At 38.2% G+C, this 21,895-nt stretch overlaps 3 protein-coding genes and 1 long non-coding RNA gene across 4 annotated transcripts; all 4 read right to left on the bottom strand.

Annotated features, from left to right (window-relative positions):
- Positions 1-219: 219 nt before the first annotated feature.
- Positions 220-6,222, bottom strand: LOC110783501 (uncharacterized). The gene is made up of 9 exons (XM_021987842.2): positions 6,040-6,222; positions 5,181-5,403; positions 5,010-5,062; positions 4,820-4,856; positions 4,216-4,287; positions 1,149-1,253; positions 909-1,065; positions 728-804; positions 220-552 (listed from the first exon to the last, which is right to left on the bottom strand). Exons 1-9 carry the CDS (start codon positions 6,150-6,152, stop codon positions 490-492), a joined length of 900 nt encoding a protein of 299 aa, XP_021843534.1. The 5' UTR covers positions 6,153-6,222; the 3' UTR covers positions 220-489.
- Positions 6,223-8,198: 1,976 nt separating this feature from the next.
- LOC130470376 (uncharacterized) lies at positions 8,199-11,853 on the bottom strand. The gene is made up of 4 exons (XM_056840444.1): positions 11,341-11,853; positions 9,008-11,117; positions 8,549-8,897; positions 8,199-8,365 (listed from the first exon to the last, which is right to left on the bottom strand). The coding sequence occupies exons 2-4, from the start codon at positions 11,114-11,116 to the stop codon at positions 8,199-8,201; spliced, it is 2,625 nt and encodes an 874-aa protein (XP_056696422.1). The 5' UTR covers position 11,117; positions 11,341-11,853.
- A 3,052-nt stretch (positions 11,854-14,905) lies between these two features.
- LOC110783476 (uncharacterized) lies at positions 14,906-15,337 on the bottom strand. Its single transcript, XM_021987816.1, has one exon. It carries the CDS (start codon positions 15,335-15,337, stop codon positions 14,906-14,908), a length of 432 nt encoding a protein of 143 aa, XP_021843508.1.
- A 4,667-nt stretch (positions 15,338-20,004) lies between these two features.
- LOC130469093 (uncharacterized) lies at positions 20,005-21,895 on the bottom strand. The gene is made up of 3 exons (XR_008929467.1): positions 20,822-21,895; positions 20,642-20,719; positions 20,005-20,226 (listed from the first exon to the last, which is right to left on the bottom strand). It is a non-coding gene; the product is annotated as an uncharacterized lncRNA (long non-coding RNA).

Here is a 21,895-nt window from a genome sequence, read left to right as displayed (position 1 = left end):
AAATCTATGTTACTTGAACTCTTCCTTTTACCTCCATGTTGGATCCTTGACACTTAGACATGGATATGGACACTGAACTCTTCATCTTGGACCAAAATCATGAATTTTTTTCACAAAATAGCCGAGTCAGACACTTGGACACGTATCCGTGTCCGGCATGGGTACCCAAGTCCAAGTAACATAACTTCAAAAGATGAATTGGCTGAGCGAATATATGGATAGATATAAACCAGCAATAAAAATTATTTTATTATGTACAGAAACTATGAAACCGAACATCATATTCACATGTTACAACTTAAGATGCTAGAAGTTTTACATGCCAAACATAAAAAACAAATTGGCAACTTTTACCAACTAAAATAGGCAAAAGAGACGGTAAATCACTGTACAATGGAGGAGACATAAGAGAGATACCTTTGTCAAGAAGGTTATTAACACATTTACATGTTGACGTTGGAAATAAATTTGTATGAAATCTTTGAAGGCTCATAGCACCTTCAACATTAGAAGCCTTTGATCTTCCGAGGCGGAGGAGGCTGCCTCCACAATCTAACAAGGACAAGAACAATATTAGTATGTCAGAGTTTTCCTGCACAACATAGTTAAGAGCATTGACAGAGTGCCATAAAGTTAAGCAAAGAGATGACAAAATTTTCTGAAAACGGACATGCTAGTCAATGTTCAACCAACTATACGGATGTGCTGCAAGGTATAGATGCCAGACCTTAAAACCTGCTTTAATGTATAATTCTTGAGCAGCCTTGTTGTCTAAATTTGCATGAACATACAGTTGCTTCAACCCTACAAGTAAACAAAAGAAATTACTACAGAGACAAGAAACAATAATTCAATGAAGTAGAGAACAAATGTAGGCACAAGTTTCTAGAAGGATATGACGGCAATACCAGATGCTATAGCAACATCAGTGGCCAAATAGAGCAAATTTAGAGCAATTCCTTTTCGTCGAGCAAATTTTGAAACACAAACATTAGCAATATATGCATACTTATGTGCATCGAAGGGCCCCTGACTTGCCAAGATTCCTGAAGACCTCTTTGTCTCCTAAAATAATGTCGGTAGGAGTTAAACGAAACAAAATTGTAGGGTTCAGATCGAATAACCAAATTGAGCTTGAAAAGACCTACCCCTGGATATGTTTCTCCTCGCAAAAATTGGCGTATGCTTAGATCTAGAGTTCCAACAACACTGTTAAGCACAGTTCTCCTAGCATTTTTATCCTCCCTTTTCACCTAAATCACGAAAAAAATGCCAACATATAAGAGCAGAGCAAGATGTTCCAAAAAGAGGCAGTACTCTTTATTTCCTTTAAGATTCCATCAGAGTCAACAATCCAACAATCAAAACTGCACACATGAAACCCCATAATCGCCTGAAAATAGAATATAAAACAAGAGTTGGGATATGAAAGCACATATATCATTTTCATCTCGAAAGATTGGCGAGGTTGTAATCGGTGATTTAATCATCAATTCAATCATATCATTGGTTTTATCTTCAAATATCATTTTCTTGTTCCTTGTAGTATGCCGTTCATGGTGCTCAAGTTATGCTAACTCATTACACATCTCTGCTTTTGTTGTAATGTGGCAATAGTAAAAAAAATGAAATATTCGACGAAAAATCTTGGACATCTGACTGGATAGCATACCAACAACTACCCCAGTGCTGGGAGAATATTATACATGACTGCATGACACATAAGGTTATACTGACTAGCGTTAGTGGATGTACACATAACTACTTTTTTATGGGAGAGAAGTACACAATTACACATACCTAGGACAATAGCAAATACTATGTTGGTTCAATGTATATAACTTGTGTCCACAGAGCTCTGGTTCTTCATGTCCTCATTTAGTTTCTGTTCTGTAAACCCCTTCTGCAACTAACCAACTAGCTTCTATCCTCTTTTGCTTCTATAGAAATTCAAAACACTTTCCTCTATACCTCTCAAAAATTTAAGAGACTTCCCCAGTCCTCAGAGGCAGGGGTATCAATTGTAAGGAACCTTACCCACACATCCAAAGAAGGAAAAATTTGCCAAAATAGTACCAAACTATAGGCCACCTTCTCATTTTCACCCCAACTAAACTTTAACTCGGATTAATCCCAACTACTGGGATACGCTTCTCAAACACTCCATCCTTACTGATGACCTCACAGCCGGTCAATTTTATTTGTTTTTGTTATACAAAAATCATGCAGCCTTCTCCCCTATTCGTAACAACTATTATTCCGGCGACTGCTACTTATTTCGGTGTAACAACATTTACCATCCAAAAGTTCCCTTAACTTTGGATTTGTGAATTTCAAACCTCATAACAGGAAAAAATAAGAGAAGATCTCAATTTGACTAGGTGACTAAGAACAACAGCTCCTAATTTTTTCTCTCCATCTTGCCATGGCCACCTTCCTCATACAGTCAGGGTCCTTCCCTCCCGCTCATTCCGTGTTTTTCCTCGGACTTGCATCTGGAGGTTCGTTTCCCCGAAAGTTCTGCATTTTTGCATTGAAGTTGGTTGTATTTTGAGCATTTTGATTATTGTTGATGTAGGCTTCATTTTGTTTGGCGTAAAACATTTTAACTGAAAAATGATTCTCCAGGGAAAAACACAATTCTATACTAGTTTTCCTTTGTTCGGTTCCTTACAAGAAAATTCATATAAAAAAGAAATTGGGTGAAGATCGGTGGGAAGGAGGAAGAGGGAGGTAAAGAGGAAAAGTGGTTTACCTTCCTTTCAAATGGAAAAGGTTTTTCCACCTTGGAGGACGTTATGGAAAATCGGTTTCCATCCCTTGTCAAACCAAACAACGTAAAATAATTTAAAAGGGGAAGATAGTTTTCCATGAAAACGTTTTATACCAAACCGAACACTCCCGTAATGATGTTCAATTTTCCGGAATTTGTGGCATTACAATGATCAGAAAGTGCCGAGGGTGAGGATGAGGTGAATGAGGAGGTCAAAAGAATTCGCCGTCAGTTTCACATTTACCCTCAATTTTAAATTTGGTTCTTTATGGCATCTGAATCAGAAAATGTGGATTGAATCCCTCCAAAAGAGATTTAATATGAGGATGATCACTTCCATAGTTCCATGAGAGAGGAGAGAGAGACAGGAGTGAAGGTAGGAGCCCTTGGAGGTGAGAGAAAATGAGTCGGAGAAGGTGGGTGAGGAGAAAGAGAAGAGGTAGGCGTACTGGTGGCTGCTAGTTAGTGATAGAGGTCTGGGAAGAAGGTCAGGGTCTCATGGAAGCTGAAAAAGGAAAAGGGGGAGTGTTAAGTGAGAGAGAAGAGTGGATTTGACGGAAAACAAAAAGCAAATGAAACTGAAGCTAATTAGATTGACAGCTGGACGGTTTAACCTATTCAGCCGGTTATAAAATGACTGAAACTAATACAAGAAGGGTCACCTAATGATTGGGATTATTCAGATTAAGTATAGTTGGGATTACAATTAGAAAACTATCAATAGTTGGGATTTTTCTTGTTAATTTTTCCTTCAAAAAAGGCTCCTCTTAGTCTATTCAAGTATGATTTTATTTCTGAAAGGAACTCACTTAACTTCTACTACTAAGAAAGAAAGAGTAGCGGACAATTGCATTAGAGTTGCAGATCTTAGTCAAAAATCAAAATATTTGGTTAATCCCAACTTGGTCCCAAATTAGTCAATATTGGATAAGGTAGCCAACCGAAAGCAAGATCGTAATTGGTGATGGAGTAAATCAAATCAGCTTAGTGGCAGGTGCTAATAGTTCTTTGCTTGGTTCATCCCTCCCCCTCCCCCACCTCCCACCCCACCCCCCCCCCCCCCACCCCCCACCCCCCCACCCCCCACCCCCCCCCGAAGAAGGAGTGAGAGGGGGATTGCACAAATAGACTGGACCTAGGCTAAGTTCAAAATAACCAGTCCAAACAATTTATAATCAAGTTTGTCAAAACAGTGGCCCACAAGCTCGTAGACCCTAACTAACCCAACAGAGCCACAGGTAATTGGGCCTTTAGACTAAGGTAAAGGGTGGACATGATTTGGTCCAGTGTAACAAGGTTTCCTAGTCGTGGGTTACTCAACTTAGTTTCATCATAAAAATATATTCCATGCATGAGATAGATCATCAAAGAGATATAATAACACATCAAAGGAGACAAGCTACTCATTATTATATGGATTGGATTAGGAGCTTAATACATACTGCAACTAGACAGAAGCACTTGAGAGAATTCCCATCCAGTCCAGAGCATCGCCGTTTCAGTGCATAAAACTCCTGTAATAGACAAACCAGTTTTGAGTCAATGCCAATCATGACAAGGTAAAGCACTAAAGAAAGTCGATAATCAATACCCTCTTGCCAACATTTTGCAATCAGCACTTTTTTTTATACCAAAATAAGATTTCTCGATTCTCAATGGCTCAAAGCCAAAACCTCACCTTCGGGAACACCGGTAGGCCCGGTACTTAAACTAACTGATTCCACACAACGTGCTTATACACCACCAATATTTCTAACATAGTTCCATAAAATTTAGCAACTAGAAAAACACTCATCCATCACTGCAAGCTTCAAATTTATGTCAGCACCTGAAAATCATTTTAATGACTTTTGACTGATCCCTAATCACTAGTCCACTTAACCTAGATGGCTCCTCATGCATGCGTAAGTCAAAACTTCAAAAGAAATAGCGGAATGCTGGTTTAATTTCTACTTAATTCCCATTCCAACAACACTTAAAATTATTGTTTAATGCAGTTCCTTTATTACAAATTACAACCAATAACATTTCCCCAAGATCATTCACCTGTTCTGCATACTTCCGTTTAAATGCATCAATGTGCCTGAAAGAACAAGAATAAAATAAAAAGTGTGACAAAAATAAAGAGAAGTAGCAACATGGCAGCAGAAAAAGAGAGAGGGGTAACATCTTCCAGCATTCATGTGCCACAAAGAAACCTAGAAAATGCATGTACGTTTTAGAAATAGAAACTAACCTCATGTATGATACAGATTCCCAATGGGCTTCTGCACGCAACCATGCTGCAGTCTGCCACAGACAGGGGAAAATAATACATCTAAATTAAGGCTCTGTACAAGTGTACTCCAGCAAACGATAACATTTATTTAATATATTTTTTTTGGGGGTGATAAAAATCAAAACAAACCCAGTATTCTTCGTCAAGAACAGCTTCACGAGCAAGAAACCGACCAAAATGACGCCTTTGCAATCCATCACACTCTTTGTCACTAGGCTGCAACCTGTTGAAAGAAAGCTCAGGTAGCCTCAGGCTGTCACTAGTCAACACAGCAGACTGCTGTGTGATTTGACCATTGTTGCAATGTACTTCTAGTGATTTCCATCTTGAAAATGAATTAGAAAAGCTTTCTCTGAAAGAAAACAGATGTCATTCACATCAGATACAGATTTGAAAACTGATTGATGGAGAAGATGGGCACTGAGACGAAGGAAGATATCATAAAAAAAACCATTTGAAATGTTCAGCAACTTACCAGCATTACATGCAAATTACCACAAAATCAAACCGAACGAGCGGCATTTCATGTAGGGTTAATGCAAGTTTACTACACATTGATCACAGTACTGACACAAACAGGCGTAAATTCCACCATTATCATTCATCAATCAAGCACTAAATTTTCTGATAACATCATACTAAATCATTGATAATCAGCTATTAACAACAATGTGTTTAATAGGCTCGAGAATTACTCTGTCACAAACCCTCCCAATTATTTCAATTAAGAAATGTAATTCTCCTACTTTCTATTCATAACAATATCCAATCAAATACATCAATTATTGGCTAAATCCACCACAAATTGAAAAAAGCCCGGAAATTTACTTTCGAACAAAATTCAATTCCTTGCACATAATAATCATAAAACTAACAAAAACAACTAATTAAAACTTCATTCATGTTACTCATAAATCCAAATTACTTGAACAAGATGAAATTTATCAAAGACCCCCCAAAAAAAATTAACAAAAAAGAGAAAACATACCCAAAAGTTGGGGCGACTTTAAGAATGGCAATATGAGTTTTACTGGGTTTGATAATAGGAGGAATTTCTGCTCGAATTTGCGGCAAAATTGTACCTTGAAATTCCACTTCCATGTCTTTCTCTCTCTAAGTTTCTCTCTCTAACCCCCCCAAAAAATTGAAGAAAGTAAAAGACTACAATATCAGAAAACTTTGACCCATTTTCTATTTGATTTATATGTAAGTTGAGCTGGGTATGGCCGTATGGGCAAATGGATATTCGTATTTTACTTATAATGAGTATTGGATAAAAATTTGGATAAAAAAAACGGATTTTTCACCAAATGCCCCTGAGGTTTACTTTAATGCACCAAATACCCCTAAACTTTCCAAAATGCACCAAACACCCCTGACGTATGCAATAATATCATTAAATGCCCTTTTGTCTGACGGACGTTAACCCTCCGTTAGGCAGTTAGTTCGTTAAAACATAATGCACCGAATACCCCTGAGGTTTGGTAAAAAAGCACCAAATACCCCTGAGGTTTGGTAATTTTTTTCCAAAAACTAGCCGTTGAATTTGAATAATATAGCCGTTGCAGTCACCCATACACTAATTTCCCTTATATATACCATACCCAACAACAACACCACACTGCCCTAAACCCCAATCCCCCCCAACTGCACAAACAGTCCACCCCAAACCCCCACCTGCACAACCAGAACACTGCAACAAGAGCACCAACAACAAGCAGAACCCTGCAACACCAGCAGCAGCAACAGCAAGAACAAACAACAACAGCAGCAGCAACAACAACAAGAATAACAAGACAGCAGAGCAACAAGAACAAACACCAATAGCAGCAGCAGCAAGGACTTCAACACAGCACAACACCAGCAGCAAGAACAACACAGCAACAACAAGAATAGACAACACCAGCAGCAAGAACAACACAACACAACAACAACAATAACAAACAACAGAAGCAGCAACAACAGAAGCATCAACAACAGAAGCAGCAACAACAGAGCAGCAAGAACAACAACACAGCATGAGTTCTTGTTCCAATACATCATCATCCAATCTGTTTTCATACATACTTGTTCCAAACAAATGTTGTCCTATTTGTTCCAAAAAATGTGCAATAAAAAGCTCCGAGACATCCAAAAATCCACAGAGGCTATATTACAAGTGTGATCCTTGTAACCATTTTATGTGGTGCAAAGGAAGTGTTCTACACCAAAATCAACAACACCAACAGCAACAGAGCAATATAGAGTATGAGGGAACATCGGAAGACAACGACAATATAAGTGACGAACTGAAGAAACTGAAGAAAAGAGTGAAAGAGCTCAAAAAATTCCAAGCTGCAGCAATTAAAATAGGAATTGTAATGTTTTTGTGTCTAATGTTTGTAGTAAAGAAGTAATCAAGACAAACAATGATGGTTGTAATGGCACGAGCACATGAATTTCATTTATCAATAATATGCAAGTCTTTGAACTCGTAACTGAAATAGTTTGTTTCCAAAATAAACCGAACATCAAGTTGTGGGTAGCTTTACAAAAAAATGCCAAAATGTGCCACAACCTAAGTTGTTTTTCAAAATAAACCTAAGCTTTAAAACAGAAATACTAAACTGAATCCTAAGCTTACTTCTAGTTATGCAGCGTTGGACTTCTTGCTGCTCGATGCATTAGATGTTGGAGCCTTCCTCTTCCTAGCACCAGATGTTGATGCACCAGCAGAACCAGCAGCAGCTGCAGCAGATTCTTTCCTCTGTTTTGCAGTGGAACCTCCTTTACAGGTTCTTGAGTTATGCCCAATTTGCTTGCATTTCCCACACTTGACAGTGGTGTTTCTTTTCCCCCTCTTCTTCTCATGAGCACCTCTTCTTCTCTGCTTGGCTGGTCTGCCAGCTGCCCTTCTCATTAGTGGGGGAAGAATCCTAGGTAGCTCAAATGTAGGCCACTGTGTTGAGTCAGGCATGGGGTGAATATGCTCTGAGTATGTGAGCTTATAGGCTGCCCCTTTGAAGTAAGGAGAAACAAAATCTGTAGGATTGAGTCTTTGATGGTATATTACCCTAATAGCATGCTTGCAAGGTATACCACACCCTTGCCATTTCCCACAACCACAAACTCTAGCAGCAAGCCTAATAGGGAACTTCACATGACCATCTAAAACCTCAAATTCACCCCCCCAGCATTAGTTGCATAACAGAACCTCGAGTCAGCACTCCTCTCTTCAAGCTCCTTAGTAGCATATGGCGTCAATTGATCGGGTCCAATGTCAACAGCTTTATCAAATCTGGCCCCGATCTTCGTCATGCACCAAGACCTTATTTCTAACATAACAGAATACAATAATTGGCATCACACATTTTAATGCAAAATAAATACCCGACTCGGAAACTTGAACACATACCCGACTCGGACACTTGAACACAAACCCGACTCGGACACTTGAATACAAACCTAAATAAATAAGTTCCAATGACAAAAAAATAGGATAAAATGTAAAGGATTACCTTCAAGAAGTGACAAAACAGGAAGATCCCTAAAGGGTTTGGTACACGCGTTGAAGGATTCCACAAAGTTGGTGGTGTTGTGATCACAAGTGACCCCAACATCAAACTTGTGTCTGGACCACTGTTCAGGCACTTTGTCAAGATATCCCACTGCTTCTGGGATGAGTTTGCCAATCTTTTCCATGGCTTTGTTGAAGACATATGGATTGTATGCATCAGCAGCAACCCAGAACAAGTCATGGAAGGCTGTGCCACTGTATCCAGCTTGTCTGCAGTTGGTATACAGATGCTGAGCACAGACCCTCCTGACTGCTTTGGGGAAAACATCATACAAAGCAGATTCTACTCCCTGCATAACACAATTCCAAGTTTCAATAACTAGGGAAGTGAACCAGAAAACTGAAAAAAATATAAACAATACTACAAATAATAAAAACCAAGAAAGGGAGGAGTAATTACCCTCATTCTGTCACTAATAAAAGTCCAGTCATCCCTCTGGCACCCATGTTGAACAAACAAAGCCTTCAAACTTCTGAAAAAATAGGACCATGTGTCCATACTCTCCGTACTCACAATGCTATAGGCTAATGGAAAAATCTCATTATTCCCATCGATAGCAACTGCAGTGAGGAGAATTCCCTTATAGTATCCACTCAAATGTGCACCATCAATGCCTATGATAGGCCTACAACCTCTTAAGAAACCCCTAACTTGTGCAGCAAAGGAGAAAAAGCAAGCCTTGAAACGGGGTGTCACGTTACCAGAATCTGCAGTCCAAGTGACCAAGGCATAACTCCCAGGATTGGTAGATTTGATCATTTCAGCATAGGATGGTAAAAGGGCATATGACTCATCAAAACCTCCATAAATTTGCTTCCTCCCGAGGCTTCTCACCTTGTACATCAACCTCTGTTTCACTTGTACCCTATAAATCCCCAATGCCTTTCTTTGAAGTGTCTTAATTGGGATTTCTGGATTTGCTTCAATGTCAGGAAGTAGTTTGGTGCATAGCCACTGAGATGTCACCATGGGATTCTCCTCAAGTCTCCCACAAGACTTGTGCTCACTGACAAGAGTTTTAATGGCCCAACTGACCCCATCCAACAACACACAGGCATGGATCCTCCAATTGCATGACTCAACCAGACACATTGCAGTGAATCTGGTTGTATCAGCCTTTTCAACACTCACAGCAAATCCCTCTTGAATACAGAAGTCTCTGAAGACCTCCATGAAGTGTGTCTTGCTTTGGAATATCATCCATGGTTGCAACTTGATAGTCCCCCATGGCATGCTTCCCACAACTTTCCCATTTGCATACAAATTATCCAGCTTATTACTCCCATCTAAATGATCCTCAAAACTTCTCTCAGAAATTACCTCCTTAAGAACATCTTGTTCTTCATCTTCTTCAATTTCTTCGTCAATGAAATCGTCGGAGTTGAAACCAGTTTCACTATCACTCTCACTCTCCTCAAAATTTTCATCATCACTCTCATCATCCCATTGCTCCTCTTCCTCCACATTGTATGCAGTGGGTTTCCTCACCCTTGAACCAGCAGGCCTTCCCCCCCTCTTCTTAGGAACAAACTCACCCGTCTTCTTAGCATGACTTCTGGAAATTCTGAAACCCCTCCCTTTGTTTAACTCAGCCCTGTTAGGAGGGGGTGTCTGATCTGGCTGGTGTTCTGTTTGATGTTGTTGCTGCTGTTCTGTGGGTTGGTGTTGCTGTTGTTCTGTTTGTTGTTGTTGTTGATGTTCTGTTTGTTGTTGTTGCTGATGTTCTGTCTGTTGTTGTTGTTGCTGTGGTTGTGTCTGTGGTGAGGTTGGTGGTGGTGAGGGACTTCTTGGTGGTGGTGATGGATTATTTGGTGGTGGTGAGGGACTTCTTGGTGGTGGTGATGGATTATTTGGTGGTGGTGAGGGCTCTCTTGGTGGTGATGGAACATTTGGTGGTGGTGAGGGCTCTCTTGGTGGTGGTGAAGGCTCTTTTTGTGTATTTGGTGGTTGGGAACCTCCCGGGGAAAGGCAGTCAGCATGTTGTGAGCTGTAAACACGTACGTACTCTACGCTTAAATCCTCAACATCATACACAGGCACCTCAACTGCCACTGTGTTTGCCAATTGCTCCTCCAAATCCCTTTGAATCTCAGCCTCCCTTTCTAACCTTCTCCTTTCCACTTCCCTCTCCCTCTCAAACTCCTCAGCTTTCCTTCTAAGTTCTGCAGCCTTCCTTTCCTTCCTATCCTTCCTTTTCTTAACTGCAGTCCTAAATTGGATTGAAGTTTCCTTCTCATTTGCCTTCTCTATCCATATTTCCACAGTATCTGTGCGCTTAAATAAACCCCACATGCCCATCAAACCAACATCATTCAACAATTCTACTCTTTTATTCGTACTAGGATTAACATAAAACAATCTAAATAAATCGGGAATCAGAACATCTTGCTTAATAGAATCATCAAACAAGTCATCAACCAAATCCATGTAGTTCGTTTCATCAGTATCTTGTACCCTCACATCAAAATTCCGATCATTATAATGACATAACAACCAAATTGCGACCATCCTATACAAACAATAAACACAACACAAAAATTCAAATTAATGAACTAAATCATTAGGCAAAACAACAAAGCACAACCAGACACTATGTTTTACCATTAACACCCCAAAATTCAAGTTAACCCATCTCATGGAAAAATCACGATTTTAGCAAAACCCTAACCCTAATCAAAGCAAAATTCGCAAAAAATAGCACCAAGAACAAGAAACGAATTGAGTGAACTAACCTTGACACAATTTTGATGAAGTTGAAGCCACAAATTCCAGTCCTTTGCTCTCCTTGCACCCACTTTTGTAGGACTCACGAAAACTGCAGATTTTTGGACCAAATTGTCGATCTTTTCGTGGGGATTTACTTCGACTAACTATTGCGAGTTGTTTTACACAAATCCCAGCGAATTTCGATCTTTCTCTCTCTTTGGTTTGGTACTCAAGTGCTCACTAATGGTGTAAGAGAACAGAGAGAAATGTCGAGGAAGAAGTTGGGAAGTTAGGTTTTGAATTTTTTTTTATTTTTATTTTTTTCTTTTTTGATATGGCGCCAGAAAGGACAAGTAAGGGCAACAAGGTAAAAACATGGTAACGGAGGGTTAACGTCCGTCAGACAAAAGGGCATTTAATGATATTATTGCATACGTCAGGGGTGTTTGGTGCATTTTGGAAAGTTTAGGGGTATTTGGTGCATTAAAGTAAACCTCAGGGGCATTTGGTGAAAAATCCGTAAAAAAAATCATAAAAGGGGATAATGTTGAATTGGTGAAAGCAAAAGGTCTTGCGCGCACAAGCTGTACAATAAATTTATTGTACACCAAGATAACTTTTATGCAGTTTTTCGTAACTTTAACCTATTTTTCTGTAACTTTTATATTGTAAAATTAAAAAGTTGAGAGATAAACATTTTAAAGGGTTAAGTGATTAATTTATACATTATTAGTGATTTTGAAGAAATAATTTTTTATTCAAATGAAAAATTTATCATTAAAAAATAGATAACTTTTACATATATAAATGTAACTTTAAAGCATTTTAAGTCAACTTTTACTTCGGTGTACAATATTTATTGTACACCCATTTTAAATAAGAATTTGTGTGGTGAAAGAATGATATGATAGATATTTACATTTACTAATTTTTGGATTTGGATAAGGGGGAAATGACAAAGAATGGGATGTTTTTTATTCAAAGGTATGAGAAATTATTGAGAGTTAGAAGAAAAAGGATGACTTTTGTGAATTATGTTTTCCTATTTTTAGTAATGACATAAGTAATTAATTATAGAGTGCGGAATAAATTTTTCGATTGAAATTTATGGATTTTTTAAGTGATTTATTGACTCGTACAGAAATACAAGCCCTAAAGAAATGAAAGATATTTTTCGTTTTCTCCATCTTTACTTTTAAGCAAACCTTTTTTTTAAAAAAAAATTGTTACTATGGATTTATAATTGACTTGTTTTGTTTCACTAGTTGTTGGCCCGTGCGCTAGCGCGCACGGTCCCCCAAGATATAAAAATCTATCATGAATATGTTTACGTAAAAAATCGGTGCAAAAAACTTTATGGCAAATGCAACCTATTGTCAATGATCAAATGCAAACATGTCGATGAAAAATTTTAAGTTGGGATGATTTAAACATACGAATCATGCAGCAAACTCGTAGTTGGAGAGCCGGGAGTACAAGATATAAAAACATCAATTTGAAGGTTGTTGGGCTAGAATTACATTGTTTCTTGTACATAGGTTGCTTACTTTGATAGACTTAGATAGCACAAATTGTTTCAAGGTGAACCTACAGTCATATCATCCAAGCAAGGCCCAAATATAAACACAAAAAAGAGACAGAAAAAGGATCTTCATGGGCATCATTGGCAAGCCTTCATTCGATTCGTAGGCGCATGACTAATACTTGGAGAACTTGTACCTTCTATTGCTTCAACTTCCAACCATCAATCATTTATGTCCAAACTACATTTTCCAAATCCACGCGATTTATTTCCCTCGACCCTCAAATCTCAAATATTAACGTCAAAAAGATAATTCCCCGAAAGTGTAAACTAATATTTAACTCTAGATTATAGGGGCAACTAAGTAGCTATGCATGGTGTACAATAAAAATGAAATGCTAACATTTCTCAATAACAAAAGTTGATACAAGAGAGATATGCCAGGAAAAAAAAGTAATCTCATGAAGTAACTCGACACACCTGAAAATTCAAGAAAACGCAAGAGAATATGTTGGCCTTTCATCACGATCACACAATAGCTCAACAGAAGCTAAACTTGTAATATAAAGAGTTGACTGCATACATGAAAAAATGTGTTCAGAAGCTAAAATCCTAACCTAAATAGTTTACTGCTTATTGTATACATGAAAGAATTTGCTGTAAACACCAAGAGTGGTGCTCAAAAGATTAGGCACATGCTAAATGGCTTCAAACTTTATAACAAACAGCTAGAGACGTGCTTAAAACCGTACGGGAAATGGAGAAAGATCGCTAATGGTAAAACTTGTATGCGTACGTTATTATTATGATTGGACATAAATGGACAACACAAAACACACATATGCTGATAATGTAGGTGTCATGCATTGAAAGTTTACAGGCACATTCACAGACCAAAAGTGCATCGTCGAGTCACATTCACAGACTAACAGTGCATCATTGAGGACTAATTAATAATTCATGTAGGAAAATCACGAAAACAACCTCAACTCCATTAATACAAACTAATCAATTACCAAATGCAACGACCCAAACATTGGATTCCACAACCACCATGAAAGTAAACAAACAAACAAACAAGCAAACAAACAAAAAAAACATGACTTGACCTCATTCAATAACAATCCATCCATGTAGATCAATTACTTAGTCAAGTAATAACATTAGTACCATACTAACCAGCAACACACTAAGAGCAGTAGAGCTGTCAAAAACTGACCCGACCCGAGAAACCGACCTGAACCGACCTGTAATTGTAAAGATCCGAACCCGACCCGAGACCCGATATATTGTTAAAATAGGAAACCCGTAACTTGACCGTATGAAACCCGTTAAAACCGACAACCGATTTCGACCCGTTAATGCATGACCCGGACCCGAACCTGGTACCCGACCGAAATATAACCGATAACAGAAATAAGTCAACTGACCCGACCGAAAAATGACCCGACCCGATTCAACACCCGACCCGATGTCAACCCGAAACCGATTATAACCCGATGAAACATGTTATTGACCCGACCCGTGACAACCCGTTACCTAATTTTACCCGACATGTTGACATCCCGATTTTTCATTTACTTAACTAAATAGCAATTTGAATCAAGTTAATATTATTTTTAATACTTAGCTAATCTAGAACAAGTGAAAACCAAATTGAACCTAAGTTTAATATTATTATTATTTAAATAAACAAACGCTAAGTATAACTATTTGTTCCTACAATGTTTTTGGGTTTAATATTATTATTTAAACAAACAAACGCATAACTTATTTTGTTCCTACAATGTTTTTGAGTTACTTTTTTTTAAAATTTTGTTTTAACCCTAATGGCCTAATTTGGTTAATAATAAAAAAAAGATGTCTTGTTTATCCTACAATTTAAGTTACATTAAAATTAGTACTTTGATGTTCAAATAAAAGAATTTTTTTTTTTTTGGCAAGTAAGTGATAATTTTATTGCACACCAATCAACCATTTACAACAAGGCACCAGCAAGCCCAACAAGGCCAACCAGGAGCCAAAGCAACAAAAGGCTAGACAACCCTAGCCAAAACAGACCCTACCCTCTAAAGGCTAGCAAACCAATCCATATCTCTGTTACAAATTTTCTTGCTAAGTAAGTTTGAAATTCTACTCTTTACTTCAAACTGAATAGTGTTGACAGTGTGCTTGATAGCTGGAACATGACCATTCCAAACTGAGGAGTTCCTTGCCCTCCAAATGTGATAAACCAGGCAAGCTACTGCAGTGTACATAGTTGCCTTCTGAAATTTGCTCTTAGCATATCTATGGATCCATTTGAGAAGAGCTGCTGCTGAGTTCCTGCTGTTTTGGAACCCCAACCAGTTCATGATCTGTGTTTTACAGTGTGCACCAAAGTGACACTCAAAGAATAGGTGGTTGATAGTTTCAGACATTGAACCACAAAGGGGGCAAAGGTCATCAGATCCCACCTTTAACTTATACAATCTATCTTTTGTTTTCAACCTCTCAAGCATAGTGAGCCAAAGAATAAATCTGTGTTTAGGCACTGAAAGTCTGTTTCACACATAATAATGCCACTGAACTTTATCAACTTGTTGACACAGAGAAATGTAGGTTCCTTTGATAGAGTACTTAGTTGCCTTCAACCATTGATGAGACTGGAAATGGGTGTTGCAGTAGTTCTTCACCTTGCAAACAAACTTTACAACCCAACTTGCAGCTGCAGGTGGAATGAAGTCATCCCAACTCTTATCTTTCACATAGACAGCATGGATCCACCTCACCCACATATTATCTTGCTTTTTAGAGACAGCCCAGGCCAACTTTCCCACTGCTGCTTGATTCCATAACAGAAGATTTCTAAAACCCAATCCCCCTTGTGCTTTTGGGAGACAAAGCTTGTCCCAAGCCACAGGACCAGGTCTGATGTCATCATAATTCCCAAACCATAGGAAGGATCTGCAAATGGTATTAATTCTTTTCAGGATAGCTTTTGGGAACAGAAACATCTGAGCCCAATACACAGTCACACTCATAAGGACAGAATTAACCAGAAGAGCTCTACCAGCAAAAGAGAGGTTTCTAGAGCTCCAGGTTTTGATTTTAGCAGTCATCTTGTCAATAAGTGAATCACAATCACTAGCTTTTAGCTTCAAAGGGCTCACTGGAACACCTAGGTACTTGAAAGGAAGAGAACCAATCTTGAAACCAGTCAAGTGAGCAAAAGAGGGGAGTTGGTGTTCTGGGATTCCACAACAGTAAAGAGATGATTTATGGGGGTAAACCATGAGGCCAGTGGTGGTAGAGAAAGCATTAAATCCATTCAGCATGAGTTGAACAGATTCCTGCTCTCCCTTGCAGAACATGAGAAGGTCATCTGCAAAGCATAAGTGATTAAGCTTCAGATACCTGCATCTAGAGTGAAATCTGAAAGAGGGGTGATCTCCAACTGCTTGCATAGCTCTAGAACAGTACTCCATACAGAGAGTGAAGAGCAAGGGAGATAAAGGGTCCCCTTGCCTTAGCCCTCTCCTGGGGTGAATCAAACCAGTAGGTGAACCATTAAGGAGAATAGAATATTGGGTAGTGGTTAAACAAGTCATGATGAGCGTGATGAAGTGTGTAGGGAAGCCAAGATCAAGAAGAATTTCTTCAACAAACTCCCATTCAACAGTATCATAGGCCTTTTTAAGGTCCAATTTCATAAGACAGTTGGCTTGCAATTGACTTTTTCTGTAAATCTTAACAATATCTTGGCACACAAGCACATTGTGTAGGATGGATCTTCCTGACACAAATGCACCTTGATTGGTAGAGATGATATCAGGTAGAACACTACCTAGTTTTTCACAGAGAAGCTTAGAGATGCACTTGTAGATTACTGAACAACATGCTATTGGTCTGAAATCACCAACAGAAGAAGGTACACTAACCTTTGGCACTAGGGTGATGGAGGTGACATTAATCTCTTTTAGCATCTTCCCAGTATGAACAAAATCATTGATAGCAGCATGCAAATCATCTTTGATAATATCCCAGGTACTCTTGAAAAAATGGCTATTGAAACCATCCATACCAGGAGCTTTAGTACTTGGAATGGTATCCAAAACCCTTTTGACATCTTCCAGAGTGAAGTTGCAGTGCAGTTGGTTGACATGTTCCTCACTAAGCCTTGGACCTTTGTCCATAATCTCCTTTATGATGGGGGTTCTGGACTCTTGTTTTGTCATAAATAGATCTTTGTAGAACTCAAGAAATGCCTTCTGAACACCCTCAATTGAGTTCACCCACTCCCCAGAAGAGGTTTGGATAGAATGAATGGTATTGTGTTTTCTTCTCTGCCTAATACTCTGGTAGAAGGCTCTGCTATTTTCATCTCCTTGTTCAAGCCAATGAGCTTTAGATCTTTGGTGTAGAAAAGAGAGGTGATTCTCTTTAGCAGTTCTGAAAGCAGCAACAATTGCTTTTTCTTCTGTAGCTAGCAAAGCATCTGTAGGGTCTGTGTGAAGCTTGTTTTGGATATCAGCAAGCTGATGTTGCAGTTGGATCTTGGTTGCTTCAATGTTATTATAACCAGATTTGTTGAGGACCCTTAGATCCTGTTTTATCCATTTGAGTTTTTGGATTATTCTGAACATGGGACATCCATAGACATATTTTTGCCAGTGCTTCTTTATTATGGGAAGAAAATCAGGGGAAGAAGTCCACATGTTATAAAACCTAAAAGGTTTCTTTGACTGGCAAGTGGGTAAGGTGCTCAATATCATTGGACAATGGTCATAAGTACCCTCTGGCAAATACATAGCTTCAGCAGTAGGGAACATGTCATCCCAAGCAGTGTTGGATAATACTCTATCAATTCTAGAGAAGACTCTATTCTCCCCTTCTTGTTTGTTGTTCCATGTAAACTGTCTCCCAACTGTTTTGACCTGTGTAAGATTGCAGGTGGCCATACAGTTCCTCATTGGCTTGATATCAACAAGTCTCACTGGTGCCCCAATCCTGTCTTCCATTTCCATGATGGAGTTAAAGTCCCCCATTATTAACCATGCTTGATGATGGTTTAGGTGGGAGAGAGAAGTCAAGGAGGCCCACATGGACTCTCTCTCAGTAGGAGTATTGAAGCCATAGATGAAGGTGCCAAAGAATCCCTTGTCAGAGCTTCTTGGGGTAATATATGTGTGAATCAGCTGACTTCCCATATGGATGATGTCAATGTGAAAAACATCTGGATCCCAAGCAAGAACAATTCTACCATTGTAATGACAGCTTAAGTTGGTGGTGAAACACCAATTTGGACATACTGTGAGATACAGATTGCCCATTTTTGGTGCTTTCACCCTTGTTTCCAGAAGGCTAAACAACTTGATGTTGTGAGATTGGATCAATTGTCTCACTGCAATCTGTTTAGAGTGAGTGTTTAGCCCTCTGACATTCCAGCAAAGAATTCTATCCATTAGACATAGGGGATGTCACCCCCCTGTCTAATGGCCTCCCACTAATAACCTGTACCTCCCTTTCTTCATGATCATCTGCAGTTTCAGATTCAGATAGAGTTTGAAAAGAGTTAGTAATCACCACTGGCTTCAGTTGCTTGCTAATGATCTTGCTGAACTTGGTGGCTTGAACAAACCCATCCCCTGGTACCACAGGAGGTGGAACATGGACAACACTAGGTTGAATTGCTTTTTTCACCCAAACTTTCCTTACAGGATCAGCTTGCTTCTTATTACAATGTTCATGGGTATGGCCCATTCCCTTGCACACAGAACAAGTGGTAGGCAACCAATCATAACTGACTGATTGATTGATCATGATTCCTATCTCATTCCTAAAGTGGATCACAGTAGGGAAATCTTGATCAACTTGGACCTCAATCAAGACCCTAGCAAACATTAGTTTGTCCCTATTTTTTGTGGCTTGGTCAACTTTAATCAATGACCCTAGTTGACCTACAATCTTGCCTAAGCTCTTCTCACCCCAGTACTTAACATCCAACCCATGTAATTGTATCCAAATGGGCAGTTTCTTGATTGGTTCTTTGCAGAAATTAACATCAGCAGACCAAGGTTTCACCACTAATGGCTTGGAATCAAAAAACTGAAATCCTCCTTGCAAAACTTTGGAGCAGTTCTCCATTGTTGTGAATCGAACCATATAGATTCCCTTCCCCACCTGTGAAACTTTATCCACTCCATATTTCCCCCAGATTCTTCTCACATATCCCTCCATCACATTTTGGGGTGGATTAGCACCAATCACATAACATATCACAGCTGACTCCCAATAGGCAATTTCATCTTTAATGTCATCAAAATCAATTTGAACAATCGGGGGTTGATTATTAGAATCAGTATTATCATCATTGTCATGATTATGCACCTCATTTTGTTCAGTCTCAGTAGCACAGTCATTCAAAGAATCTAACAGAGTATGGCTATTCCCGCCAATATTTGAATGTGATCGAAAATGGGTACGAGCATCCTTACCGCTGTGTAATCCGCTCAGCCACGCATTAAAGTCACCTCTGATCTGTGATTGTTGTTGTAAATCTCTCAAGCTTGCTTTTGGGGTCAAAATCTGCTTGAAATCATCAAACTGATTTTCTGGGTTTGTCGAGTGCTCAGAGATGTCGTCGGAATCCGCCATTGCAGCACCAGTATCAAGCTTGGGATTGGGTCGCTCCTTCAGTGAGACCGTCGCCGTCTTATTCTTAGACTTGCTTCCACCATTGTTGTGTTTCTTAGCTTGCTTGCGTGTGTTTGCCATGGCGTCGAAGGAGGAGATCTCCTCTTCGAACCCGCGCAAGGAAACTTTTTTTAAAAGAAAATTAGCCTTACTAAATTTATATATTCTTAAATAATTTAAAATTCGTAAAAACTTGCATAATTAGGAGTATTAAAAGCTCATCCATTCTAATATGTTTTGCAAAGAATTGTAAAAGTACGAAGTTTATGTTTATCATGAATAGTTATAAAATTTTGTAGAGAATATCCTTACAAGTAAATACTTTCTATTATATAGGAGGACGGAATGTAACAATCATCTCAACTAAAAAGTATGATAAGCATAAATTAAATATGAATTGCTTCAGGATTTATAATGGTTTATATGTACCCATATTATATGAAGCTACAAAGTTAAATATAATGTTAAAAATATCAACACATTTGGTTCCATATATTACATCAAAAGAGGATTTTAAGTTTATGTACCAAAAATATAGCAAGGAATAAACGTTGGAAAAGCTGTAAGACCAACCATTTATCCAAAGTTGTAGTGCCACTATACATTGCACAACATAACAACTTAACAAGTTTTAGTTACAAAATATCAAAAGAAGATCGTTATTGCCCTCTTGGCAACACCACTTCAAAGGAGCACAAAAGAGAAGCAGGTGCACCTGTAGCAACAAAGCAACATTTAGAAGTTGGAACAAAAAAATAACAAAAAAAAAATTCACAATAGAGGCAGTAAAACAAAAGAAACAAATGACCAACTAATTGTATATAATTCTGAACCTAAGTTAATTAAACTAAAGAAAAAGTGTATAAACTTAAATAAATAGGTAGAATAATAAGAAACATGCAATAACAATTAGAAGGCAAATTTGGTTGTCTACGCATGATCAAATCAACAAAGATATCAGGCTGTACGTAAACAAATTAACCTGCAAGCATAAAACTTATTTACTTCCGGTTATAGTATCTTTAAATTTGAGAATTACAAAAGAAAACACAGTACTAGATTTAGAGATATTATGTTCCTTGGAGTCCAATTCAAACCAAGTTAAAAAGACAAAACAAATTAGTGTTTACCTTCTACAACACTCTACGGCCTTCAAACAAAAGTTTTCTTGTGACAAGTAACTCAAAATAAGAATTTCAGCAAGATAACTGTATCACAATAACAAATAAAAAATAAAAAAAGACAGAAGGAAATCAGATAATAAAACATTTAAAAATTATAAAAATAATTATAAAATTAACTTTACTTACCACTAAATAATCAATTGAAGGCTCAGTGTCAAGTTCACAATTTTCAGCCTCTTCTTCATCATAACCATCCAACCAATTTTTAGAAGTAACCAAAGCTTCGAGGTGTTCATCCGTGAGACAACTCCTTATCTTGGTCAAAATTCGACCACCCATGCTGAATGAAGATTCTGAGGCAACGAAGGTTATAGGAATGGCGAGTACATCTTTTGCCATTCGAGAGAGGATTGGATAAGAGGCAGATTGCTCTTTCCAATAATTAAGGATATCGAACTCTTCACCCGGAAAACTGGACCTCAATGGCAAACTCAAATAGGCATCAACTTCAGATGTGGAACTGCCAACTCTACTAGGAGCTACAGTTGAAGTGAAATTCTAAAAAAAATAAAAATAATATGATCTTCAAAACATATAGTTGGTTAACTAAATAAATAAATAAAAAAAGAGTAAAATAACCTTGTAAATATCGCTTGTCTTAAATGGTCTAGGAGGGGCGAAAGGCGAAACAGATGTTGATGTGCTTTGTAATGAAGATGAAGATGAAGAGCACGGTGTTGAAGATTTGGCATAAAAATTGTACATCTCAATAAATTCAGAAAGCACAAATTGTGTCTTACTATTAGTTGCATCATCAACATATAGGATAGAGTACAAGTTCTTCACCAAATCAAGCTTGAAACGAGAGTCAAAAATCACAGCAAAAGATAAAATTACAGGATAATTGCTCCAATATTTATCAAACTTACCTTGCATCTTACCAGCCATTATTCTTATCATTGGATCATCATCAACATGGGCATCGTGTAAAAGCTTTTCAATACTCATAATATTAGCAAAGTAATGGTTTGAAGTTGGATAATCAGAACCAGAAAAAAGTTTTGTAATCAGATAGTATGGCTCAAGAAAATCAGACATCGATTGAATATGTTGCCATTCAAGTGGAGAAAGACCAAACTCGTAATTATTCTCTCTTTTAGCAAACATATCTAAAGCTTCTTTGGCTAACAATGCTCTTTAAAGCATTAAAAAAGTAGAATTCCACCTAGTGGACACATCTTTTTTTAACTTCAATTTAAA

Source organism: Spinacia oleracea, chromosome 3, assembly GCF_020520425.1.
Source record: "Spinacia oleracea cultivar Varoflay chromosome 3, BTI_SOV_V1, whole genome shotgun sequence".
Taxonomy (NCBI): Eukaryota; Viridiplantae; Streptophyta; class Magnoliopsida; order Caryophyllales; family Amaranthaceae; genus Spinacia; species Spinacia oleracea.
This window is presented reverse-complemented; position numbering and strand designations above follow the sequence as displayed.

Excerpts from the sequence above, each read along its gene's own strand:
- LOC130470376 (XM_056840444.1), bottom strand. The coding sequence starts at position 11,116 with ATGGTCGCAATTTGGTTGTTATGTCATTATAATGATCGGAATTTTGAT. Across the intron at positions 8,898-9,007 it reads TTATTAGTGACAGAATGAGG|GGAGTAGAATCTGCTTTGTA; the intron begins GTAATTACTCCT and ends TGTGTTATGCAG. Across the intron at positions 8,366-8,548 it reads TGTTTTGTCACTTCTTGAAG|AAATAAGGTCTTGGTGCATG; the intron begins GTAATCCTTTAC and ends CTGTTATGTTAG.
- LOC110783476 (XM_021987816.1), bottom strand. The coding sequence starts at position 15,337 with ATGCTTGAGAGGTTGAAAACAAAAGATAGATTGTATAAGTTAAAGGTG.
- LOC110783501 (XM_021987842.2), bottom strand. The coding sequence starts at position 6,152 with ATGGAAGTGGAATTTCAAGGTACAATTTTGCCGCAAATTCGAGCAGAA. Across the intron at positions 1,254-4,215 it reads AGTGCTTCTGTCTAGTTGCA|GTGAAAAGGGAGGATAAAAA; the intron begins GTATGTATTAAG and ends TTCGTGATTTAG. Across the intron at positions 553-727 it reads ACATTAAAGCAGGTTTTAAG|ATTGTGGAGGCAGCCTCCTC; the intron begins GTCTGGCATCTA and ends TGTCCTTGTTAG.